This window comes from Brettanomyces nanus, chromosome 4 (assembly GCF_011074865.1).
Source record: "Brettanomyces nanus chromosome 4, complete sequence".
Lineage (NCBI taxonomy): Eukaryota > Fungi > Ascomycota > Pichiomycetes > Pichiales > Pichiaceae > Brettanomyces > Brettanomyces nanus.
Window position 1 is genome coordinate 2,875,041 of NC_052377.1, and position 20,415 is coordinate 2,895,455.

At 43.2% G+C, this 20,415-nt stretch overlaps 11 protein-coding genes across 11 annotated transcripts; 5 read left to right on the plus strand and 6 right to left on the minus strand.

Annotated features, from left to right (window-relative positions):
• Positions 1-137: 137 nt before the first annotated feature.
• FOA43_004609 (uncharacterized protein) lies at positions 138-1,484 on the minus strand (the record flags this gene model as incomplete). The annotated part of the gene is made up of 1 exon (XM_038924839.1): positions 138-1,484. The coding sequence occupies one exon, from the start codon at positions 1,482-1,484 to the stop codon at positions 138-140; it is 1,347 nt and encodes a 448-aa protein (XP_038780767.1).
• Positions 1,485-1,715: 231 nt separating this feature from the next.
• FOA43_004610 (uncharacterized protein) lies at positions 1,716-3,449 on the minus strand (the record flags this gene model as incomplete). Its single annotated transcript, XM_038924840.1, has 1 exon — positions 1,716-3,449. The coding sequence occupies one exon, from the start codon at positions 3,447-3,449 to the stop codon at positions 1,716-1,718; it is 1,734 nt and encodes a 577-aa protein (XP_038780768.1).
• Positions 3,450-3,778: 329 nt separating this feature from the next.
• Positions 3,779-4,507, plus strand: FOA43_004611 (uncharacterized protein; the record flags this gene model as incomplete). Its single annotated transcript, XM_038924841.1, has 1 exon — positions 3,779-4,507. One exon carries the CDS (start codon positions 3,779-3,781, stop codon positions 4,505-4,507), a length of 729 nt encoding a protein of 242 aa, XP_038780769.1.
• Positions 4,508-4,926: 419 nt separating this feature from the next.
• FOA43_004612 (uncharacterized protein) lies at positions 4,927-6,879 on the minus strand (the record flags this gene model as incomplete). Its single annotated transcript, XM_038924842.1, has 1 exon — positions 4,927-6,879. The coding sequence occupies one exon, from the start codon at positions 6,877-6,879 to the stop codon at positions 4,927-4,929; it is 1,953 nt and encodes a 650-aa protein (XP_038780770.1).
• A 1,102-nt stretch (positions 6,880-7,981) lies between these two features.
• Positions 7,982-9,151, minus strand: FOA43_004613 (uncharacterized protein; the record flags this gene model as incomplete). Its single annotated transcript, XM_038924843.1, has 1 exon — positions 7,982-9,151. The coding sequence occupies one exon, from the start codon at positions 9,149-9,151 to the stop codon at positions 7,982-7,984; it is 1,170 nt and encodes a 389-aa protein (XP_038780771.1).
• Positions 9,152-9,410: 259 nt separating this feature from the next.
• Positions 9,411-11,327, plus strand: FOA43_004614 (uncharacterized protein; the record flags this gene model as incomplete). The annotated part of the gene is made up of 1 exon (XM_038924844.1): positions 9,411-11,327. The coding sequence occupies one exon, from the start codon at positions 9,411-9,413 to the stop codon at positions 11,325-11,327; it is 1,917 nt and encodes a 638-aa protein (XP_038780772.1).
• Positions 11,328-11,705: 378 nt separating this feature from the next.
• On the plus strand, positions 11,706-13,135 carry TUB2 (beta-tubulin; the record flags this gene model as incomplete). Its single annotated transcript, XM_038924845.1, has 2 exons — positions 11,706-11,717; positions 11,789-13,135. The coding sequence occupies 2 exons, from the start codon at positions 11,706-11,708 to the stop codon at positions 13,133-13,135; spliced, it is 1,359 nt and encodes a 452-aa protein (XP_038780773.1).
• A 227-nt stretch (positions 13,136-13,362) lies between these two features.
• FOA43_004616 (uncharacterized protein) lies at positions 13,363-16,461 on the plus strand (the record flags this gene model as incomplete). Its single annotated transcript, XM_038924846.1, has 1 exon — positions 13,363-16,461. One exon carries the CDS (start codon positions 13,363-13,365, stop codon positions 16,459-16,461), a length of 3,099 nt encoding a protein of 1,032 aa, XP_038780774.1.
• A 66-nt stretch (positions 16,462-16,527) lies between these two features.
• On the minus strand, positions 16,528-16,896 carry FOA43_004617 (uncharacterized protein; the record flags this gene model as incomplete). Its single annotated transcript, XM_038924847.1, has 1 exon — positions 16,528-16,896. One exon carries the CDS (start codon positions 16,894-16,896, stop codon positions 16,528-16,530), a length of 369 nt encoding a protein of 122 aa, XP_038780775.1.
• An 849-nt stretch (positions 16,897-17,745) lies between these two features.
• Positions 17,746-18,711, plus strand: FOA43_004618 (uncharacterized protein; the record flags this gene model as incomplete). Its single annotated transcript, XM_038924848.1, has 1 exon — positions 17,746-18,711. One exon carries the CDS (start codon positions 17,746-17,748, stop codon positions 18,709-18,711), a length of 966 nt encoding a protein of 321 aa, XP_038780776.1.
• Positions 18,712-18,793: 82 nt separating this feature from the next.
• Positions 18,794-20,374, minus strand: FOA43_004619 (uncharacterized protein; the record flags this gene model as incomplete). Its single annotated transcript, XM_038924849.1, has 1 exon — positions 18,794-20,374. One exon carries the CDS (start codon positions 20,372-20,374, stop codon positions 18,794-18,796), a length of 1,581 nt encoding a protein of 526 aa, XP_038780777.1.
• Positions 20,375-20,415: the final 41 nt, after the last annotated feature.

Consider the following 20,415-nt stretch of genomic DNA (forward strand, 5'->3'; position numbering starts at 1 on the left):
GCACCGCCACACATTTTGTTTCGAGTCCAACAGCCAACAATGTGGCTGAGTTCAGAGTTCTCTGCTCAGTTCTCAGCCACATTCATACGTTACAGAGTCGATAAAGAAGGGATTAAGTATATAGAGATAAAATCAATCTAATTCATGGCCAATGCTCCCATAGGATCATATGGTGGTAAAACAACAGGTTCCTTATCTTCCAACAACGAGACGTACTCTGGAATATCTTTCTTTTCAACCACAACCTGGTAAACATACTCCTTAAAGTAATCCTGGGTCATCACATAGTATCCTTCGCTACCGGACTTAGAAGACCAACTATTCTCAACCCTATATCTAACAGGCTTTCCATTTTCATCCAAATGAACAGCTGTAATCAACATGGCATGGGTCATCAAAGAGTTATGATAAATCACACGCGATGCTTTGTCCACGGATCTCTGATCATAGCCAATCAACTTGTAATCCCACAAATCAACGTCCATAATACCACGTTTCTTGTCCATAAACTTTGGAGTATCAGTACCAAAGAAAACTGCCTGATTGTTCTTAATACGGTTAACTACAGCTTGAGATAAGACATCTATGTCCATGTTCAAGTAAGAAACAGTCTGACCGCCGGTAACATTGCCCAACCTGTCAATCTTCACCACCCTATTGTACGAGTTTCTAGGATCGTTCAACAAGGAGACGTATTCTGGGGTCTGGAAGTCGATGTTCTCGGTGACGAACTTCTTAGGAGTTGTCTGAAGAGAATGGAACTTATTTTCCTTATCGTAATATTCCCAAACAAATTCATCATCCGGCTTTGGAGGCTCTCCAAGGAATATGCAAAGCAATCTGTAGATCGAATGTTGCATTCTGAGCTTCTCGCCGTCTATAGATTCACCCTTGGCGATCTTCTCACGCAAAACCTGAGCGTATTCACGCAACTTGGATGTAATCAATCTGTCCATGACTCTTGAAAGAGTCGTGTTGAACGAATCAGGGTAGATATCGTTTGGAACTAAACCATACTTGTCGACAATTTGAGTCATCATGGTGAACTGTCCTCCATCCGATATGGGATCGCTAAGGAACCACTGGACCAAACGAGAATTCACATCTTCCTTGGCAGTATCAATGATCTGCTCAAGAAAAAAATTCGACTTCTCTAACTTGTCGTAGAAGAACAAATAGGAGGGACTTAGACGACACTCCTTCAAGTTATACTTATTCATAAGACGAAGTCTCAACAAGTTGGTCGATGCAAACAACCAGCATCTTCCTGAAGACTTCTGATCGGTAACGGGAGCACCTTCCGGCTCAATTTTTGTGTTGAAAATCTGCTTGTCAGCGATCTCGTGCTTTCTGTTGATTAGTAACTCGTCAATATTACCATGTTGAAAGACAGAACCGGCCAATTGGCCAACTTTGTCGTCCTGATATTCCTTCGACCATTCGGCCAAGTTTTCCAATGCAATCCGTTTAACAGTGTGAGTCATCTTGATGATTAAAGAGGGTTTCATAAAAAGGGCACCACAGTGAAAAAAAAGGCGATTTTCGAGCGGAGAGAACTGTACCAGTAATTTATTAGACGAGAGAGAGATGATAATAGATTAGAGAGCCTCATCTTAGAGCGGCTGCAAAAGAAAAACCGCGACTCTGTCCCAATCGGGGAATCATTCCGAGTACCATCTACGTGACGATTTATTATATGTTTTACATCCAGACTACTATTCTTTACTCACCTCACTAACCCGTCTCTGTCTCTCTCTTAGCCTCTTCTCCTTAACCTTCAATTGCATAGCTTTCTTTTCCAATTCGGCAGCTCTCTTAGCCAACCCAATCGCGGATTTTCTTTCTAGCTCTTCAAGCTTCTGCTGCTTTGACACCAATGTCTGATGCCGAAGCATATATGGAACAGTCTCGCTAATCTTTCTAAGTCTTCTTGTATCCACTACGGCATTTTGCGATATCTGTGATGACGCAATTGATGGTGAATATGATCCTCGTTCTTTATCAGTAGTTGCTCCAGCTCCATCATCCGTCATAGATTTCAATTCCTCGTCCTCTCCAAGACTGTAGACACTTCCTCTCTTAGATTTAAGCAAATCCGGAACGCTACCTTCTTTACTGCTGCTCTTTTTCGATCCATTCTGATCTTCCGAAAGTAGCATCGAATGCACCACCTGCTTTGTCTTGGTAGTCCGCAATGACGCTCTATCATCACCTATAGACACGTCTGTCAGCTTCACCGACACATAATCGACATCTGGTTCAGCACCAACATGTCTAACTGTACCAGAAGACATAATAGAAGTATCAGCGGCTGCGGCTGTAGTGACAGGAACAGCAGGAACAGCACCAAACTTCATCATAGACTTCGAATTGGCGATAGCTGCCAAGTTGGACATAGAAGGAGGTTCTGTGTCTGCGCCTATAACAGATCCAGTGTCTGCAGTTGGGAAGTCCCCCCTTAAGTCCGTCACGGCAGAAAGTCTCTCGGTACGGTAATTTTCATACAAATAGTCGTGAGTAATGTCCTTCAAGTCCTGCATATGCGAACCCAAGAGTACAGATCGTAGAATAGGAAAATCGGACACGGTGGTATCGTTAATATCAATCTTTGCCCATGGATAGCTCCGTACACGAGTAGGTTTACCGTCTATAATAGCAGTTTCATCGGATGTAATTACGGCAAACGGTTGTAATTGCTGTAAGAAACGGCCTTCCTCCACAGTTTCCTGATCATCCTCATCTTCATCGTAGCTGAACTGAAAGATGGGAATTTTAAACCGTTCAATATCCTCGTTGATATATCTTTTAAAGTTGATCAACTCCGTTTGAGTAAACGAATCAGCACGTCCAATAACAGGAATCACATTGACATACTTGGAAAGTTTCTTCATAGTATCAATATCCAATTCCCTAAGACCATGACCAGTTGGAAAAATGAAATAGAGGCACACGTGCACTCTAGTATCTTCGAAACGAGGATTACGTCTAACTTTTGTCTCCTCTGCAAGAACCAAGTCAAACTGCTGCTCTAAAAAGTTGCAAATTTCCTTGGTACAGATTGAATTATTTAAGTTTTCACCGAATCCAGGGGTATCAACAATGGTGAGCATTAGCCTTGAATCATCCTCATCGACTATCTCCACCGATGTCTCAGTAATGGCGATTCCCGGTTCCTGATCTGCAGTTTCGGGAACAAACTGCTTACTAGCCTCAGCTGCATTAGACATGACACCATTCAAATTAGAATAGGTAATTGTTTTAGGGATCGTGGCGTCGCCCTTCATAGTATTATATTGAAACTTATGGGGAAGGATGTTTCTATCAAGTAACGAGTTAATAAAAGTGGTTTTCCCTGTTCCAGATTCACCGCAGACCATCAAGGTAAATCGGATACCCCTCTTCATTTCTCTTTGTCGTTTTAACACTGAAGAAGCATTTCTATACGACATATTCGATGATGATAATAGAAGAAGATATCACGTATGAAAATGAATCAACAAAATTGCAATATGCGAAATGAAAATTCGCGGACGCACCGCGAGCACACCGCGAACGCACCACCACGAACGCGAATCAAAATTAGAATAGAAATCGTCGCGAAATTGGAAAAGGAAATCGACGCGTTGAACTAGGGAGAGTCACGTGCCGACGATCGGTCTCTCTCAGTTCTGCTCACGAGATGGCCACAATTTAAGCGGTTACAAGTGTTGCATAGCATACGCCTTTTTCCGAAAACCTCTTATACACCACTTTCCTCATACGCTTATTTATTTATACTATGGCTTTCAAAGTTTTGGCAGCAGCTAAGGCTGCCGCTCTAGATAAAGAACTAATGACTATATGCGGTTACTCTATCGATCAATTGATGGAACTAGCAGGATTGTCCGTGGCACAATCGATCTACAAGGCATTTCCCCCAGCCAACTATCACAATTGTGTAACCCTATGCGGTCCCGGTAATAACGGAGGTGATGGCTTAGTGGCAGCAAGACACCTCAAGTTGTTTGGATACAAGGGCTTGAAAGTGTACTACCCCAGACCTTCCAGCAAGCCACTCTTTCTCAATTTGGAGAAGCAGTTGGCTCAGTTTGAGATCGATGTTATCAGCAAGGACGACGAGAAATTCAGCCGGTTGACTAGTGAGTTGGATAAATCGGACATCATCGTCGATGCTCTGTTCGGATTTTCTTTCCATCCTCCAATGAGGGCTCCTTTCGACAGGATCATAGAGGAAATGTTGAAGGCACAGAAATTGAAGGGTAAAAAAATAGTTGCTGTGGATATTCCATCTGGATGGGACGTTAATGATGGACCAATTAACGAGCAGGTTTCGGAGTATCAACCTGATGTATTGGTGTCTTTAACAGCACCAAAGCCAGCAGCCTTGAAACTTAGCAAGAACAGCAGACATTACTTGGGAGGAAGGTTCATTTCCGATGAAATTGCTCACAGATGGGGAATCGAGATTCCTAAATATAACGGAGTTGACGAGGTGGTTGAACTTTAAATAGTGAAACACTTACAACAATCATAAACATAAAATATAACAAACTAGTGCACAAGAAATAAAGGAATGAAGCAAACATAGCACGGCAGATCGCAAGAAGTGAAAAGAGTGAAAAGCATGGTGAAAAGTGAGTACCAACTTGCAGGTGCGCACGCTTTCTTGGAAGCACCATCACGGTGTTGCAAGAAGACAGCCACCCAAAGCTTCAATGCAGATGCAATGCAATAAAATAGAGATCAAAGGAGAGACATGCTCGTAGGCAGGAAGATAACAAAGAAGAGAAGAAGGAGGGAAAAGTAAAGTAAAAGAAGCAAGATAGAAGCAAAAGAAAAGAAGCAGAAAAGAAAAACTGAATGAAAGGGAAACAGACAAAAAAATGACAGGATGAAACAACGGAAACGGTATAGTTGAAAATGTAGTTACTTGGCTTGGTATGAATATTGATTGAATCCGTTGTTGTAGTTGTAGCCATTAGACATCATGCCATCTGTACTAGGTGGATTGTTTGCGCCATCAGAAGAAGTGCCATTAGCATTGCCACTGCTGCTGTTGCCGGTGCTGTTGCCGATGCTATTGCCGATGCCATTGCTAAGGCTATTGCTAATACCACCATTTATACTGCTATTAACATGGTTTCCAGAACCATTGCCGTTGTTGTTGTTGTTGCTACTGCCGTTGCTGGCACCAGCATGATAGTTACCGGAACCTCTTCTGGCCTGACCAGGGCCCCTAACGCCTAAGGGATTTTTACTGAAACTCAACCGAATACCACCCTTTGCACTACCACCAGAACGGGGAAGGGTGCGTCCGTACAATTCAGCCAGAGCCCTTGCAGCATGAGCCACATCCTCAAACTCCACAAAGCACATCGGACCGTGGTGCGAATTACCATTGGACTGCTTGTTCTTGAAGGAGAGTCTGCGGAAGCCTTTCTGAGGCTGGAAAAGTGTCCGGAGTTCCATCTCGGTGGCATCAGGAGGTAAGTTACCCACGTATAGAGTATTACAAGGAGGATTTTGATCAGCAGGGTTTGTTGGAGGTGGAATGCGTGCTAGCAGAGATAATTCTGGAATCATTTGCTGCTGCTGAGCTGTCTGTGATGGTGGCAACTGCTTGCTTGAAAGCTGAGGCGAACTGGAAGGAGGAGACAGCTGTGAGTATTGAAGAGGTCTGCGATCCCATTCAGACGAAGGAGTAGACGACGAAAGACCCGCGGAAAGGAGAGTGGGCGACCCAGTGACCGGAACAGTTAGACCAGTGTTAACGGAAAGTGGTTCCGCAAGCATTTTGGAAGATTGAGGAGTAGTCACAGAGGTTGCGGAGGTGGGAGTACTGGGGTGATTACCCCAAGGATGCACCAGCGGATTGTAATCATCTAGCATCAGCAGATTCTGACCAGAGGAAGGCAGAAGAGGTGACGTAAGTTGATCCAGAACCTTCTGAGCTGTAACCGATGGTCTTTGAGAGGCACTAGAAGGTGCAGATACCGAACTTTGAGTACCAGAGGTTGGAACACCATTGGCAGAGTTAGAGGAGGACGAAGAAGACGAGGGATGTGCCATAGCAGAAGAAGGAACATGAGGAGGTTGCGATAGAGAAGCAAGAGAAACAAGAGGAGGAGGACTCAATGGAGAAGACTGCTGATGCTGCTGTGGCGGCTGCTGGCCGTGCTGGAAAGGATTACTAAACAAGAGACGGGAATGAGAATGAGAGACATGCTGAGCGATAGGAAACTTTTTGAAGAAGACAGGAGTGTGATGAGACGGAGAATCGTCGACGAACTCAACATGAACAGGAGGATAGGCAGAACCAAATACACACTTGTGGTCGAGAAGTTGGGCGACCTGACGAGCCGTTTGAGAAGAGACAAATCTTGCGACAATGGCCAAAGGGGAGGAAGACGAAGACGAAGACGAAAGAGCAGCAGCAGCGGCAGCCTCTCCATCCGAATGAGAACTTCCATTTGCAGCTAGATTCAATGGTGAGCTCTCCAAAGTAGAAGAGGCAGAAGTTGGCTGATGAACTATATCAACAAAGGCAACTTGGTCCAAACAGAGGGAGAAGACAAGGAAGGCTTCACGTAAAGTAGTATCTCCTGGGATGTTTGTAATTTTGAGAGTTCCTGAAGGAGGATGCTGAGGACCGATTGAAGAAAGGGCAACCGGAGAAGAAGAAGAAGTTGCAGATGGAGTCGAAGCAGACCTGATAGATTGATAGAGAGAAAGACCGGCGATAGAAGAACTGAGCTGCTGAGGAATGGAAGAGTCGTCCTGCACTGTTTCATTTAAAGGCCCACGGAACGATGCAGATATAGAGCCATGAAGAGACCCATCGAGAGACTCGGACGGGAGTCTGGAATCTGTAGGATTCATGACTGGGAAATGTGTGATAAGAGCAGCAGGAAATGTTAATAAAGACGAAGATGACAAAAGAAAGTAAAATTAATATTGTGCTATATAAATTGTTGATTGTTAATGTAACGGCAAAAGAAAAGCACACAACTAAAGCAGAAAAATTTTTCGCGAGCCTACGAAAAAAAAGGGAAATGAGAAATTGGGGCGGAAAGCGAGGATAGATAACGGGAAAAAAGACAGGATGATGAGCGATGGGGCTGGGGAAGGCTAATAGGCAGGAGACGAAAAAAGGTGGACCCTTCGCCGCTGGAGCCGCTGGAGACGTTGAAGCCGTTGGGGCCGTTGGGGCCGTTGGAACCGCTGGGGCCGCTGGGGGGAGGGGGGGGGGCGACCGCGTTATGCACTCAGCCCAAGGCCAATTCTCATTCTCGCAGATCCTATGCTGAGGCCGGGTAAATCACTGGCACGATCGGCGGCAGCCTTGGGCTTCTCTATTGAAACGAACAATGCGCTCAAACGCTAAACGATTTTCTAGGCATATGCAAAATAAAAAGAAAACGTATATGTCCTTGATTGCCGAAAAGGGGAAAAGGGATCAAGGCAATGCTAACTGTTCCCCTTTTCCTATTTAAGCTAGTTTGAGTATGATCCTGTTGTTATCTCTTTTGACGGTCACCTTCTTTTTCTCCCCCTATAGTTTCTTTTCAGGTTTGGTCCTATTGTCATCATGCCACGAGTCAAAAGAAAGCTAATGAGCATTGGTGCCAGTGATCTTGTCTCTATGGTGGGACCTTTTGTCCTACCTGACAACTGCGAGTTTAGCTGTGAACGGTATCCTGCCAATTCCAGAGGCAATAGACCATCATTGGAGGTAATTTATGGATCTCTTGCTCCTTCAAAGCCACAAAAGGAGATCCTGCCTCTTGATCTACTAACAAATCTACTCGTGCCATCAAAACAAATGCTATTTAGAACCATTATACACTCTATAGGAGTCCCAGGTTTAGAGGGAGAAATCACAGATGACGACGATAAAGACCAGCAATCACAAGAGCAAGAAATTCAAGATCAACTTGAACTTCAACCTGATTGCCCCCGCGAGATAATCGTCTCTCCTGACTCACTTTATTGCAATCAACCTTAACAACTCTTCATCTTTGTCACCTTTCAAACCTTTCAAATATTTCTCCCACGCCAATCTGGTTTGAATTAACCATTCACTCAGATAGAGCTCATGCAGTGAGATTCTTTTCTTAACGTCTGGGTTTAGCATCCTCATCATTCCTTCAATGCTTCCGTCCTGCGTAATTCTCTGAAATCCTTCATCGAGGTTTTTGTCACTTGCCAATGCTCTGCGAATCGAATACCCATCCATTTTGTTCATTCCCAACTCCCTGTATCTCGCAGAAAACTCCCGATATGATCGATCCTCCTTCGTAGCCATCATCCACGGTTTCGATAGAGTCTTCAACTGATAGTACACCACTCCTAAAGACCACACATCAATTGCATAAAAGTCCACTTTGCTAGCCGATTCCAACCGTACATTCTCACCATCCTTTTTATACTGAAATAGTTCTGGTGCCTTGAACGAATTTGTGCCATATGATAAAAAATCCCCGTTCAAGTCATAACCGTCGAGTCTATCTAGATCAACAGCATAACCAAAATCACTTAATAGCAGCTCTCCATTGCTGTCTATAAGAATATTCTCCGGTTTCAAATCTCTATGAGCAATATGCAGAAAATGAAGGTATTTGACGGCGTTGAATATTTTGAAAAATGTGAAGTCGGCAAGGTTATCGCTTGTTTTCAACTTCAATCGTCGGCACTTACTGAGAAGACTCAAAAGATCTCCATTCGGATAGATATCAAGCAATATAAAGAGCCATTTCTTGTTGCTCTCGCAGTCCTCATCCTTGAAAAGTCCCCATATCTTCACAACACGTACCTGCTTGCTATTAAGGTTTGCTTTCTTTAACGTAAAATACTCATTGACTGAATCAAACATATATTGCTTGTCAGATTTCTCTTTAACACGAATGAATTTTTTAGCAACATACTGTTGGGAATGCGGAGGACTGCATGTTTGATCTATGCCTGTTAACTGGTTAACTTTAAGAATGGTTCCGCCAGAACCTTTGTCCAGAACCTTGTCGATCTTGAAGTAATCAGATAGGCGGGGTACCTCGGAAAGTGAAGATTCCCAGTAGTTTGACTTGCTGCCTTCCAATAAAAGTTCATCTATATGCTGGAAATCACCCCATGGATGTAAGTGGGCATCCGTCATTGACCCAATGCAAAGTTAAATTAAAAGATGACCTTCATAGATCAAACCTTCGTTCAGCAATCTCGGCTGTTGCTTAAAGACCGTAATAGTGCGTCGCCGTGCACTCTTCAGGATCGACGCGTCTAATTTTTATAAGCGTGTGCTTATCGAGCGCGGTTAATTCCGGAGGCAAGCGGTTACTATCATCATTTATTGTCGTCACAAGTTACGACTGCATACTTAACTTATAAGCCCTAGTGCCACCCCAGTACCTCCCCGCATGTCTCATCTATTTTCGGCTCTCGCTGATGCCATCGCTCAACAATCCAAGGAGTCACTTACAACGAATCGTGGCAGGTCACTTTTGTCGTACTGTGCCTCACCATTTGCTACCATGTGCATGTTGACTGCCATGATCCTTAACCGGATTGTCATATTTGCATCTTCACGTCGAATTAAGACGCTTCCAAGAATTTCTAGGGTGCTTCTACGACTTGTGGCCATCTACGCACTAATTCAAGGCAGCTATGGCTTATTTGTCTCCATGAAAATGTACTCCTCATCGTCCTTTATACCCTCTTACTTTGATTTTGATAGGAATACGTTCAAGACAAAACAATTCTTGGGTCTTTACTATAGCTCGACATATTTTGAGAGGCACTCCACTGTCAATGGTGCCCAATACCTTTTTGAAGGTCCAAGCACGGTGGTTTTCCGACCTTTCTATTTGTCCTTGTGTCTTAGTCAGATTCTTGAGACATTTATAGGAGTTACAAGCGGTAATAAACCTTGCATGGAAACCTCATTAACTCTATTTGAATATTCATTGGCTTTCCAGGAGGCTCAAGGTTATAATTTACGACCTAGCGTGGAGCTTCTCGTCGTGGCATTAATTGCGTTGGCAAATCAACTAAGCCTTCATATTCTAGACTTATTCGATAGTCTTAAATACCGTCTGATACCTTCCACTGTCATTGGTTTATACACATTAGCCTTTTGCTTCCATTTGGTGATTCAGGGTCGTATTTTCTACGTTCCATTTTCGATTATGATGGGATATTTGCCTCATATGATCAGCTTCGCTATAATTTGCCTTAGCGGTTTTGTCTATTTACTAGCGGGTATAGTCAGAGGCTCGTTTAAAGATCTCACAATTACCATGGTTTTTGACAATCTCAGCTCAATCAATGTAACACTTTCGGATGACTTCTATACGGCATTACTGACGGTTGGCTCGTTTGTTGTAAATGCATCGGGCAAACAGAGCTATGTTCTTGAGGCCCCTTCTGTGAAACTACCCAGAGAGAACTATTTAGAGATGCGGGAAAGGCTACCGATCTGTGGATACGGCATTAATGTTTCTACGTACCCTGGAATGATTCAAGGGACATATGATATTGATAGTGAGAACGGTAAAGCTTGGGTCGTTACGAGGAGATTGAAGGGCCTCAAGAGACTTGCGACGGAGTTTATTGGTGCTATTAGAGGTAACGTGCTAGAAAAAACGCCGGCAGGAGTTGGCGAGGTTCAGCCCGAGACCACAGAGAACAGCGTAGAGACTCAGATAACTGATTTGAATGCACTTAGCAACGATGAGATCGAAGAGAAGTATTTGGAATTGCTTTTAAAAAAACAAATAGGCGATACGGATACTTCTCCGGATTACCAGCCAAGCGATGTTGTTGACGTTGACATCATCGATAAAGACGACATTGGAGAAGAAGAAATAAATACCAACGCACTCGGTGAATTAATGAATGCTGACGAATTCCAATCGATCATCAAACCATCAAGTGCACAACAACTCTTAGAGAATAGGATTCTTGCCTATCATATGGAAAACTACGATAAACCGGTAACGCAGCTGACAAGATCATACTTTGCTAATTACTACGATGAAGAGATGAAATTAATGGATCTAATACGGGAAAAGAGACTCGGCAAAGTCGTCGCGACGAATTGTTCAGCAGACGGAGAATGCGACGTCGGCGCAAACGCAAACGCAACTGACACTGACACTGACGCTCTTGGAACATGTGTGATATGTCACGAAAATTCGAGACAGATCATACTCTGGCCCTGCAAGTGTCTTGCAATCTGTGAGAGCTGCCGCGTGTCACTGTTTGTGCGGAAGTTTGACAAATGCGTGTGCTGCCGATCAGAAGTGAAAAGTTATAGTAAAATCTACGTTCCATAGTAAACAAAGGTTATTTCGCGTCTTTCCGAAACGGGAAAATTCCCAGGAAAAAGAACTGGGGTCAGTAAAAGAGATTAGATTAAGGTGAAGTAGAGCCAAACGGAGTATATAAAAAGTCTGTCTAATGAAAATGTAGCGAACAAGAATGACGCAAAGAGAACCAAGACGGTAACGTGAATGAAACGATTGAGATGACGGTTCACGACTGCGGCTATGTAAATGATCATTCTGTTTCAGCTCGCCCATATTCGCCGTCGCTGTTTATCGATTGCCTAAACAGTATGAGGAAAAATTTCTCTCAACATCAACTTTATTTACACTTAGCGAGCCACTTCTTCTTTCTTGAACCACTTGATAAGCACGGAAACTTAGTCTAACATGAGAGAAATTGTAAGTACAAAGAGGGAGGACAATCAATATTTGTAATACTTTGCAGGATATACTAACCATTAACTCAATAGATTCACCTTTCTACAGGACAATGCGGTAATCAAATCGGTGCTGCCTTCTGGGAAACCATCTGTGGAGAACACGGATTAGATGCCCAAGGTAACTACCATGGGTCATCTGAACTTCAAAAGGCAAGGCTTAATGTTTATTTTAATGAGGCCTCGTCTGGAAAATATGTTCCAAGAGCTGTTCTTGTTGACTTGGAACCTGGTACTATCGATGCTGTGAAATCATCAGAGTATGGTAACTTATTCAGACCGGACAACATGATCTATGGGCAGTCTTCTGCAGGAAATGTCTGGGCAAAGGGCCACTATACTGAGGGAGCCGAGTTGGTCGACTCTGTCATGGATGTAGTCAGAAGAGAAGCAGAAGGATGCGATTCCTTACAGGGATTTCAAATATCCCACTCTTTGGGTGGAGGAACGGGCTCTGGTATGGGTACTTTGTTGATCAGTAAGATTAGAGAGGAATTTCCCGACAGAATGATGGCCACTTTTTCTGTTTTACCCTCTCCAAAAGTCTCCGACACCGTTGTTGAGCCTTACAATGCTACATTGTCCATCCATCAGCTCGTTGAGAACTCTGATGAGACCTTCTGTATTGATAATGAGGCCTTGTATGACATCTGTGTCAACACTTTGAAGCTTCAACAACCTTCTTATAATGACTTGAATCATTTGGTTTCCGCTGTGATGTCTGGTGTCACTACTTCGCTTCGTTTCCCAGGTCAATTAAACTCCGATTTGAGAAAATTGGCCGTGAACTTGGTGCCATTCCCTCGTCTTCACTTCTTTATGGTGGGTTATGCTCCTTTGACTTCACTTGGTTCCCAATCATTCAGATCGTTGACCGTTCCTGAATTGACTCAACAATTGTTTGATTCCAAAAACATGATGGCTGCTGCTGATCCAAGAAAGGGTAGATATCTCACCGCTGCTGCTTACTTCCGTGGTAACGTGTCAGTTAGGGAAGTTGAAGATGAAATGCATAAGGTTCAAACTAAGAACGCTGACTATTTCGTCGAATGGATTCCTAACAATGTTCAGTCTGCCGTTTGTTCTGTGCCTCCTGCAGGCTTGGACATGGCTGCTACCTTTATCGGTAACTCTACCTCGATTCAAGATCTTTTCAGACGTGTCGGCGATCAATTCAGTGCTATGTTCAGAAGAAAGGCATTTTTGCACTGGTATACCAGTGAAGGTATGGATGAGATGGAGTTTGTTGAGGCCGAGTCTAACATGCAGGACTTGGTTAACGAGTACCAGCAGTATCAGGACGTCAATGATGCTGAAGATGATGCCGAACCTGCCGAGTATGCCGACGAAGCACCTATGGAGGATGATAATGTCGCCTGAGCTATTCGCTTCTTCTACCTCTTCTTCTTCCTCTTTTCTTAATGTGCTTGTTCTTGCTTCTGCGTTCTTTTTATATTATATGTCTTATATAATTGATACCTTATACCCTTTTAAGCTTACTCTGCTGCGCCACAATTTGGCTCCTCAATACTTTTCACCGCCACAGAGTTCTTCAAGCTATTACAGGTAACGTACTTTACTTCCTCTGACTCTGTCTTCATTTACCCATGCTTCTTCCTTCCTGCGTCTCGGCTATTCACAAGCTCCCCGAGATCACTGATCTGGAGACACTTTACAGAGCTTCTGCTAATCCCTCTGATTTATCATCTGCCTATCAACCGTCTCCACATGAAGACGCTATTATCGGTTCTATGACCGTACCTACGGTCACTGTAGGCGAGACGCATCGCAAATTACCTTATTGCATTCTCACATATCGCTCTTTGTATCTTTTTGATTCACATACGGGGTCTCCAATCTCTGCTCATGTGCGATCCGATAGCTCTGTCTCCAAATATGGCTCAAACGTCAAGGTTAAGATGTCACCCAATGGGAAGATTCTAGCCATAGAGACGTCAGCAAACGTTGTTCTTGTATATACAATTCGTACTGATTTGATCGACGATGAATTGCTCACAATTTACAACAGCGAGGGCTTTATCCTCCAGAATGGGTTTCCTTCGCCGCGATACCAAGAGAAGTCCACATACTCCACAAGCTCTGCAGGAACTACAGGTACCACGGGTACCACAGGTACCAGCGGTATCAACTTAAAAGCGGATGCTGTCAATGGAATGATGAAGACGTTTCTCAGTGTTTTCAATGATGATTCCTGCCAGGAATCACCTGTAATCGACTATGGGTTGAGATTACGTATGATTCTCAACGTTCAGAGCAGACTCAGTGAATATTGCTTTCTGAACGATGCAAGAATCTTATTGGTTAATAGCAAACCACGTGCATTACAGGTTGTCAAATTGGATGGCTCAGAGAAAGAAGAGGAGTACTTGATGATGGAAAGTCTCGATTGGTATCAGGATAATAAGCCCGATATCTTGGAAATTGTCTGGGACGACAAAATGCGTTGTGGTGTGTGGATAAGTTCCAGTGGAAAGTGCTGGTTGGTAAAGGAATCGAAGCAGGAGAAGACACCAGATTCTACGCAATCGTTGATTACAAACAACGACACGTCTTCTCCTCTACTTTCACACTTTACTTTGGCACTTAAGGGCATTCCTGTTTACTCTTCCTTGATTTCGCCAGCGTCACATTGTCTTCTCAGTCATTCTAAGAATCTCTGCTATGTTGGTTTGACTGATGGTTCTCTTCTTATCTTCAAATTGCTTCCTGATTTCAGTGTTGGTCTTCTCAAAACCATCAGAAAGCCTCCAAATGCTGGCTCTTTGCTTAATATATCACTCTCTCCTCTTTCAGACTCTATAGTTGCTCACTATAACAATGGATGGGTCATCTACTCTTGTTTAGGAAACCTCAACTTCTCCACCTTCGAGTATGATCAGTTGAAGTTTACCATAGTCAACGATATCCGTTTCATTGATAGTTTCCACATGCTTCTAACGACAAGCGATGAAATGATTTGGATATCATTGGCATGCCTCAATTACACCTCCTGCAATATGAGTGGTTCCATTAAACGACCCGTGCTCATTTCAGATGATCATCTTAGCATATTCAAAGCCTACGACAAGAAATTGATTGACATGCATCACTATAATTATAGAGTCAGTGATACTACAGGTAAGGAAACCAACATTTGGCTTTCACAGTCAATTCCGCTTTCTTTCCGACTGCGAAACACCCAAATTCGAAGCTGCTGTGTAAGCGATGATGGCTGTAATGTATGCCTTGTGGGAAATGTAGATGTTGCCGTGTTCAGCATTACGTTGCAACGTTGGAGGTTTCTTGAAAGACCGGATAATGCTCCTACTTCCACTTCTGCTAAGGCTTTGGCTGAAGCTACACCAGTTGTTGGCTGCATGTGGTGGAAAGGCAACCTTATTTTGGGTAGTAGAACGAGGGAAAAGTCTGAATTGGCAGCATTCGGTTCAGAACTGTTTGATACGGACCATCCATTCGTATACGATAACGCTATGTGGTATTTTGATTTTGCAGAGACTCGATTTGAGAATGAAAGGTTTTTAAACTTCAACTTGGACTCATTCAAGGACGAATTGATAGTAATTACCGATCAATTGAACGTGTATACTTGGAAATTGTCATCAAAAGGCCATTCGGTGGTATTCTCCCGCTCCAAAGTATACCAACTCAAAGGATGTTTTGATAGCAACAATCAAAGTGAGACTGTTCGACTGAATTTCGGTAGTATTGCCAACGTGGGGGATACAGATCTCCTTATTTTGGCCAATACTGATCTTTTCTACATCTGCAAGGTGCGTGGAACACAAACTTCTGCTGTGTATGAGGCCCGACTAATTAGTAATTGCGTGGAATATGTTGAGAAGCTTAGTGCGGGGCTCGTAACTGTGTTTGACGGGTCTCAGATGCTTCATTACAATGTCGGAAAAGGTCAGGATATGACATTAGTGGAGCCCATCAAGATAAAAATTGGTAATGACATTAGCTATGACAAGAATGGACATTACGTGATAAACTCGGCTGGTACTACAGCTTATCCTGTGACTACGTTGCCAGCGAAGAACATTATCTTTGGCGTTGAAGCTGATTGCATATCGGACTCCAAAATCAGACTCGAAACAAGTAAGAGAAACTATTTGGATGATCTTGTAAACCATTATATTATCAGAAACATTAATGTTGCCAACACAGAGGATCCAAACGCTTTGGGTCTCTCGGTAGTTTATCGGAAACTTTGTCGATACGGCCAGTTTAAATTTGTTCTAGAGATCTTGATGGTGAACTATATGCAGAAGGTATATGAGCATAAGAATTATGATAACGGGAACGAATATTTCGATCGATTGATGGAGTTGATCAATATGACGGGAAAACAGTATGAGATCTTACTCAACTGTCTCAAGAAGACGGAGTCACAGTATTGGGAAGGGCTATTTGGGAAGCTAAAAGAGACTCCTCGGCAAATAATGAAGAAGCTGTATGAAGAAGAAGACTACAGGTTATGTGCACACTACTTTACCATTATGTTGACTAGTGGAGCGGAAGTGGATAAGAAGAAAGACCATGAATTTATAGGACAGATATTGATGAGATTGGTGATGGGGAAAGATTACGAAACAACGTTCGAGATGGTCAGATTCATTAAATTGATAGACGAAAAATGGTGTCACGAAGTCGTAGAGACTTTACGAGCACTGCCAACGATTTGAGACGATGATAGTGGATAATATGAATAAATAGAATAAATAAATAGGTAAATAGATGAGCTGGTTATCTCAATCTGCTCCCTTTAAGAACTTCTCAACGAATCCGTTCTTGGCAGAGTTATCATACGAGTTGAAGTCTTCAAAGTGTCTCATCACATGACATTTCTGCTTCCAAAAGTTGACTAATTCCTGGAACTCCATTTGTCCCTTCATATACATAACATTTTGAATAGCCAAATCATTGACGTTTCTTCTTTTCTCAAACTCTTGTCTAATTTTTGTCTTCACTTGGGATGCAGGAATGTCGAGATCGTAGTTGTTAACGAACTCTCTTGAGTGACGAATATATCTTCTATAAAGATTAAGCATACGGATTCTCATTTCCGCTTGTGACGTCGAGAACCGTGTAGTTTCGGCAAATGCGGTGGCAAGGGTCATTATTGAATGATATTCTGCGACTTTGAACAGACGCTTCTTTGAGGCAACTTAAATGCTCAATAGTTTGAGGTTAAAGTGGAGTATGACTTAGTGTTGCGGCAAAAAATTCGAATTATCCGCGGGCAGAAACCGAAAGTCGCGAAAGCCTAAGAGACTTTCCGCCCAACTTTTCCCGCAACACATTTTTTTTTCCTCTGAGAAATTGACGAAACTCCAAAACTTAACGATGATGAGTGATGCGTCCGGTTATCCTCTTCGCTTGTGTGCGGCGTTGGATTGATCGATATTGCCGTAAAAGGCATTTTGCTGGATTTATTCCTTGACACTGTAAGGGAAAGGCTTAGCTGCATGGCTTCAGCGGCAATATTAGGCGCCTACCCCAAAAAACTGCATCGTTAACTCGATGTGGAGGAGCCACCAGGATGGCCCACGACAATTCAAGACAGTCTTCGCGAATCTAGAGAGACTCTGGAATTCTTTAACGGTCAATACAAAAGTATATAGGCTTATCTTTTCCCTCAACCCTTCTCCTTTTGCTGAATCACTTGTTCTTCTTTTGAACACGAAGTTTTTTCCACGCTGATAATCTGCATTGGCCCTATTGTTCTCCCTGCAGTTAGCTCCAAACTGCTGCGCCGGCATTCTCTGCCCACTTACAGCCGTCTGTCTGTCTGTCTGCTTCCCTCTTTAGGGCATAAAAATATGCCTGACGCGTCGATCGGCACCTTTCGCATATAGGTGTTCCGAAAATCTCTTCCATTCTAATCTTCACCTATATTCTTCTTCAGCAATGATCAGTTTAGTATCTCCCTCGCTTAGTTTAGTTCAACACATCACGCTCGCTTGCTCATGGCTCTTAAGTGCTCTAGCTATGATAAGGTGTCGAAAGGTGACTTCATTGTCGCCTGGGTTCTTGTCGCTGGTATTTATATTTCATACGTGCCTCAACACGTGAAAATCATTAGGCGGAAAACAAGTGAAGGTCTCTCTCCATCCTACCTACTTATGGGTTGTATTTCTGCCTTTGCGTCTGCCGTCAATATGTATCTTGTCACCGTTGTGGTTCGTCGCTGCTGTGTATCTTCATTGAACGCGTACCAATGTTGCAATGCTCTAACGGGATACATTCAAGTGGCTGTGCAAGCGGTGGGTTTCTGCTTGAATATCGTTCTATGCGTCTATTGCACTAAGAATTCGCCAACTGAACCTATGAATCAGTATAGGCAGATTTACCGTTACTACTGGTTCTTTCTTTTCTTCGTCGTCGCCAATGTTATTGCCTGCGTATGTGTTGTTCATGTACCAGGCCAGACCAGTTATAGATCTATAAACATATTTGCCGATGTCAGTGGTATTGTCTCCACAATTTTTCAGGTCATTCAATATTTCCCGCAATTGGTGACCACCTACAAACTTCAAGACACGGGTACTATGTCTATTCCTTCGCTTGTCATTCAAGTTCCCGGCACTTTCTACTGGGCTTATTCGCTTTATGACGAGGTTGGATCCAAATGGAGTTCCTACGTTCCATTTTTTGCTGCTGCCTCGCTTCAGGGTATATTGTTGTTGATGTGTATCTGGTATAGATATATTTTGCGTCGATTGAGAAAGATGCACTCGTCGCGTTTGCCAGATACAGAGAGTAGTGGAGGAGATGCCAGTACCGGAGATATCACTACTGAAAGTGGAGGAAGTGTTGTGGTGACAGATGATACCCGAACTACCGGGGAAACGCAAGACATTCCCATGGACTTGACTGCCAACGAGGCGTCATCACCGCGGTCACTTGATGTGACTACGATGCATTCTAATTAGTGTTAACTGCTGGCTTTACGTCCTAATAATAATAATAATAATCGTCTAATAGGTCGTGTTTCACTAAGTGTTACATATTAATCTAAACGGAAATGGTCTTCCAAACATTCAATCCTTCTCCTCCAGTACTCACTAGAGCTCCTGGTACTTGCTTATGCCATCTTACTTCTTTGACATCCTTTTGCCAATGAACAAACAACAACTGCGGTGGAATGTCCCTTAACTCTTCATTCCTGGCCTTCTGCTGTTTGATTTCCTCGTCGTCTGCTTCAACGGCCAAATCCCAAAGAGTTACCGTGTTGTCCTCTGAAGCAACTGCCACTATAGATTCATCCAATGGATTAAACGATATAGAGGTGATTGGGGATTTGTGGAAATTGTACGACACAACTGGCGATGGAAGCATGTTAGGCTTGAAGTTACGTAAATCCCAGACACCCCAATTACCGTCATCGTGGCCTGATGCCAAAAGGTAATCAATCCTGTCACACCACGAGATCACATTAACATCTGTCGTACTCGCTTCGATACTGAGAGCAGGCGTATGCTTTTGGGATCTGGTATCCCAGATGCTCACATGACCGTCAACACCTCCCGTAGCGAACACTGTCTTCTCTGACCGTGACCATTGGATGTCTTCGATGGAAGATTCGTTGGCCTGAAATGGTGTCTTATCAGTGACCCATTTGGACCCACTGGCATTGCTTGTGAGATAGATTCTTCCACTAACGTCACCAGACAAGAGAGCACCTGTATCGATTACAGGGGACCAGTCCAATCCGTAACCTTCCACATTACCGTGAGATTTGATAATCTGCAAAGGTCTCTTTGCTTGCTTAGGAATCACATAACCTGGTGTATCAAAGGCCTTAAACTGAGAAGCAATGTCAAATATGCACACTTCTCCGCTCTCATTGGCAGTAGCTGTTAAATACTGTCCTGTTTGTTGAGCAAATGGATTCACTCGGATCCTATTTGTAGTACTTTTTAATGGTATAATCTCACTCTCAAGAATTGGACCACGATTGTTAACATCGTCTTCATCATCATCATCATCATCTTCATTATCGTCCTTTTCCAATGTCTTCGTCAATGATGACAATTTCATCACAATGATCTCATTGTCTTTTGGTCTAGAAGCCTGCGTGGCTGTCACTAAATACATGGTGGCAGGATATCCTCTTCTTTCGCTACCTAAATTATCCGGTAGAACATCCAACGTGAGACATGGCCATGGCATATTAACGTTATGAAGCATCTCAAATACTGAAGGATCCGGTTCTAAAACCTCGTCTGGCCCTAGAGGACGTGATCTGTGAGGTAAGTAGATCTTTCCTTGACCTTCACGTACTTTTCTGGCCTCTTCTTGCTGCTTGGCTTCTCTTTGCAGAAGCTTTTCTGCCTTTTCCTTCGATCTTTCGTATGCATTCTGTGCATCATTGCTATCATCAGCCATCCTATCTTCGCCTTCTGAATCATCCAATTCCACAATTTCTTCCTCGCTTTCGTAGTCATCTCCTGAAAAATCCTCCATTCCACCTTCAATATTCATGTCTGCATCTTCTTTACCCGTACTTCCATCCACTTTTGCTGGTGGAGCATCCGTAGTATTCCTTTTAACAGCCTTGAATCCTTCAGTTTCTTCTGAACTTCTTTTCACCATCTTTTGAATGCTTTAAATCGTATAAATTCAACGTACAACAA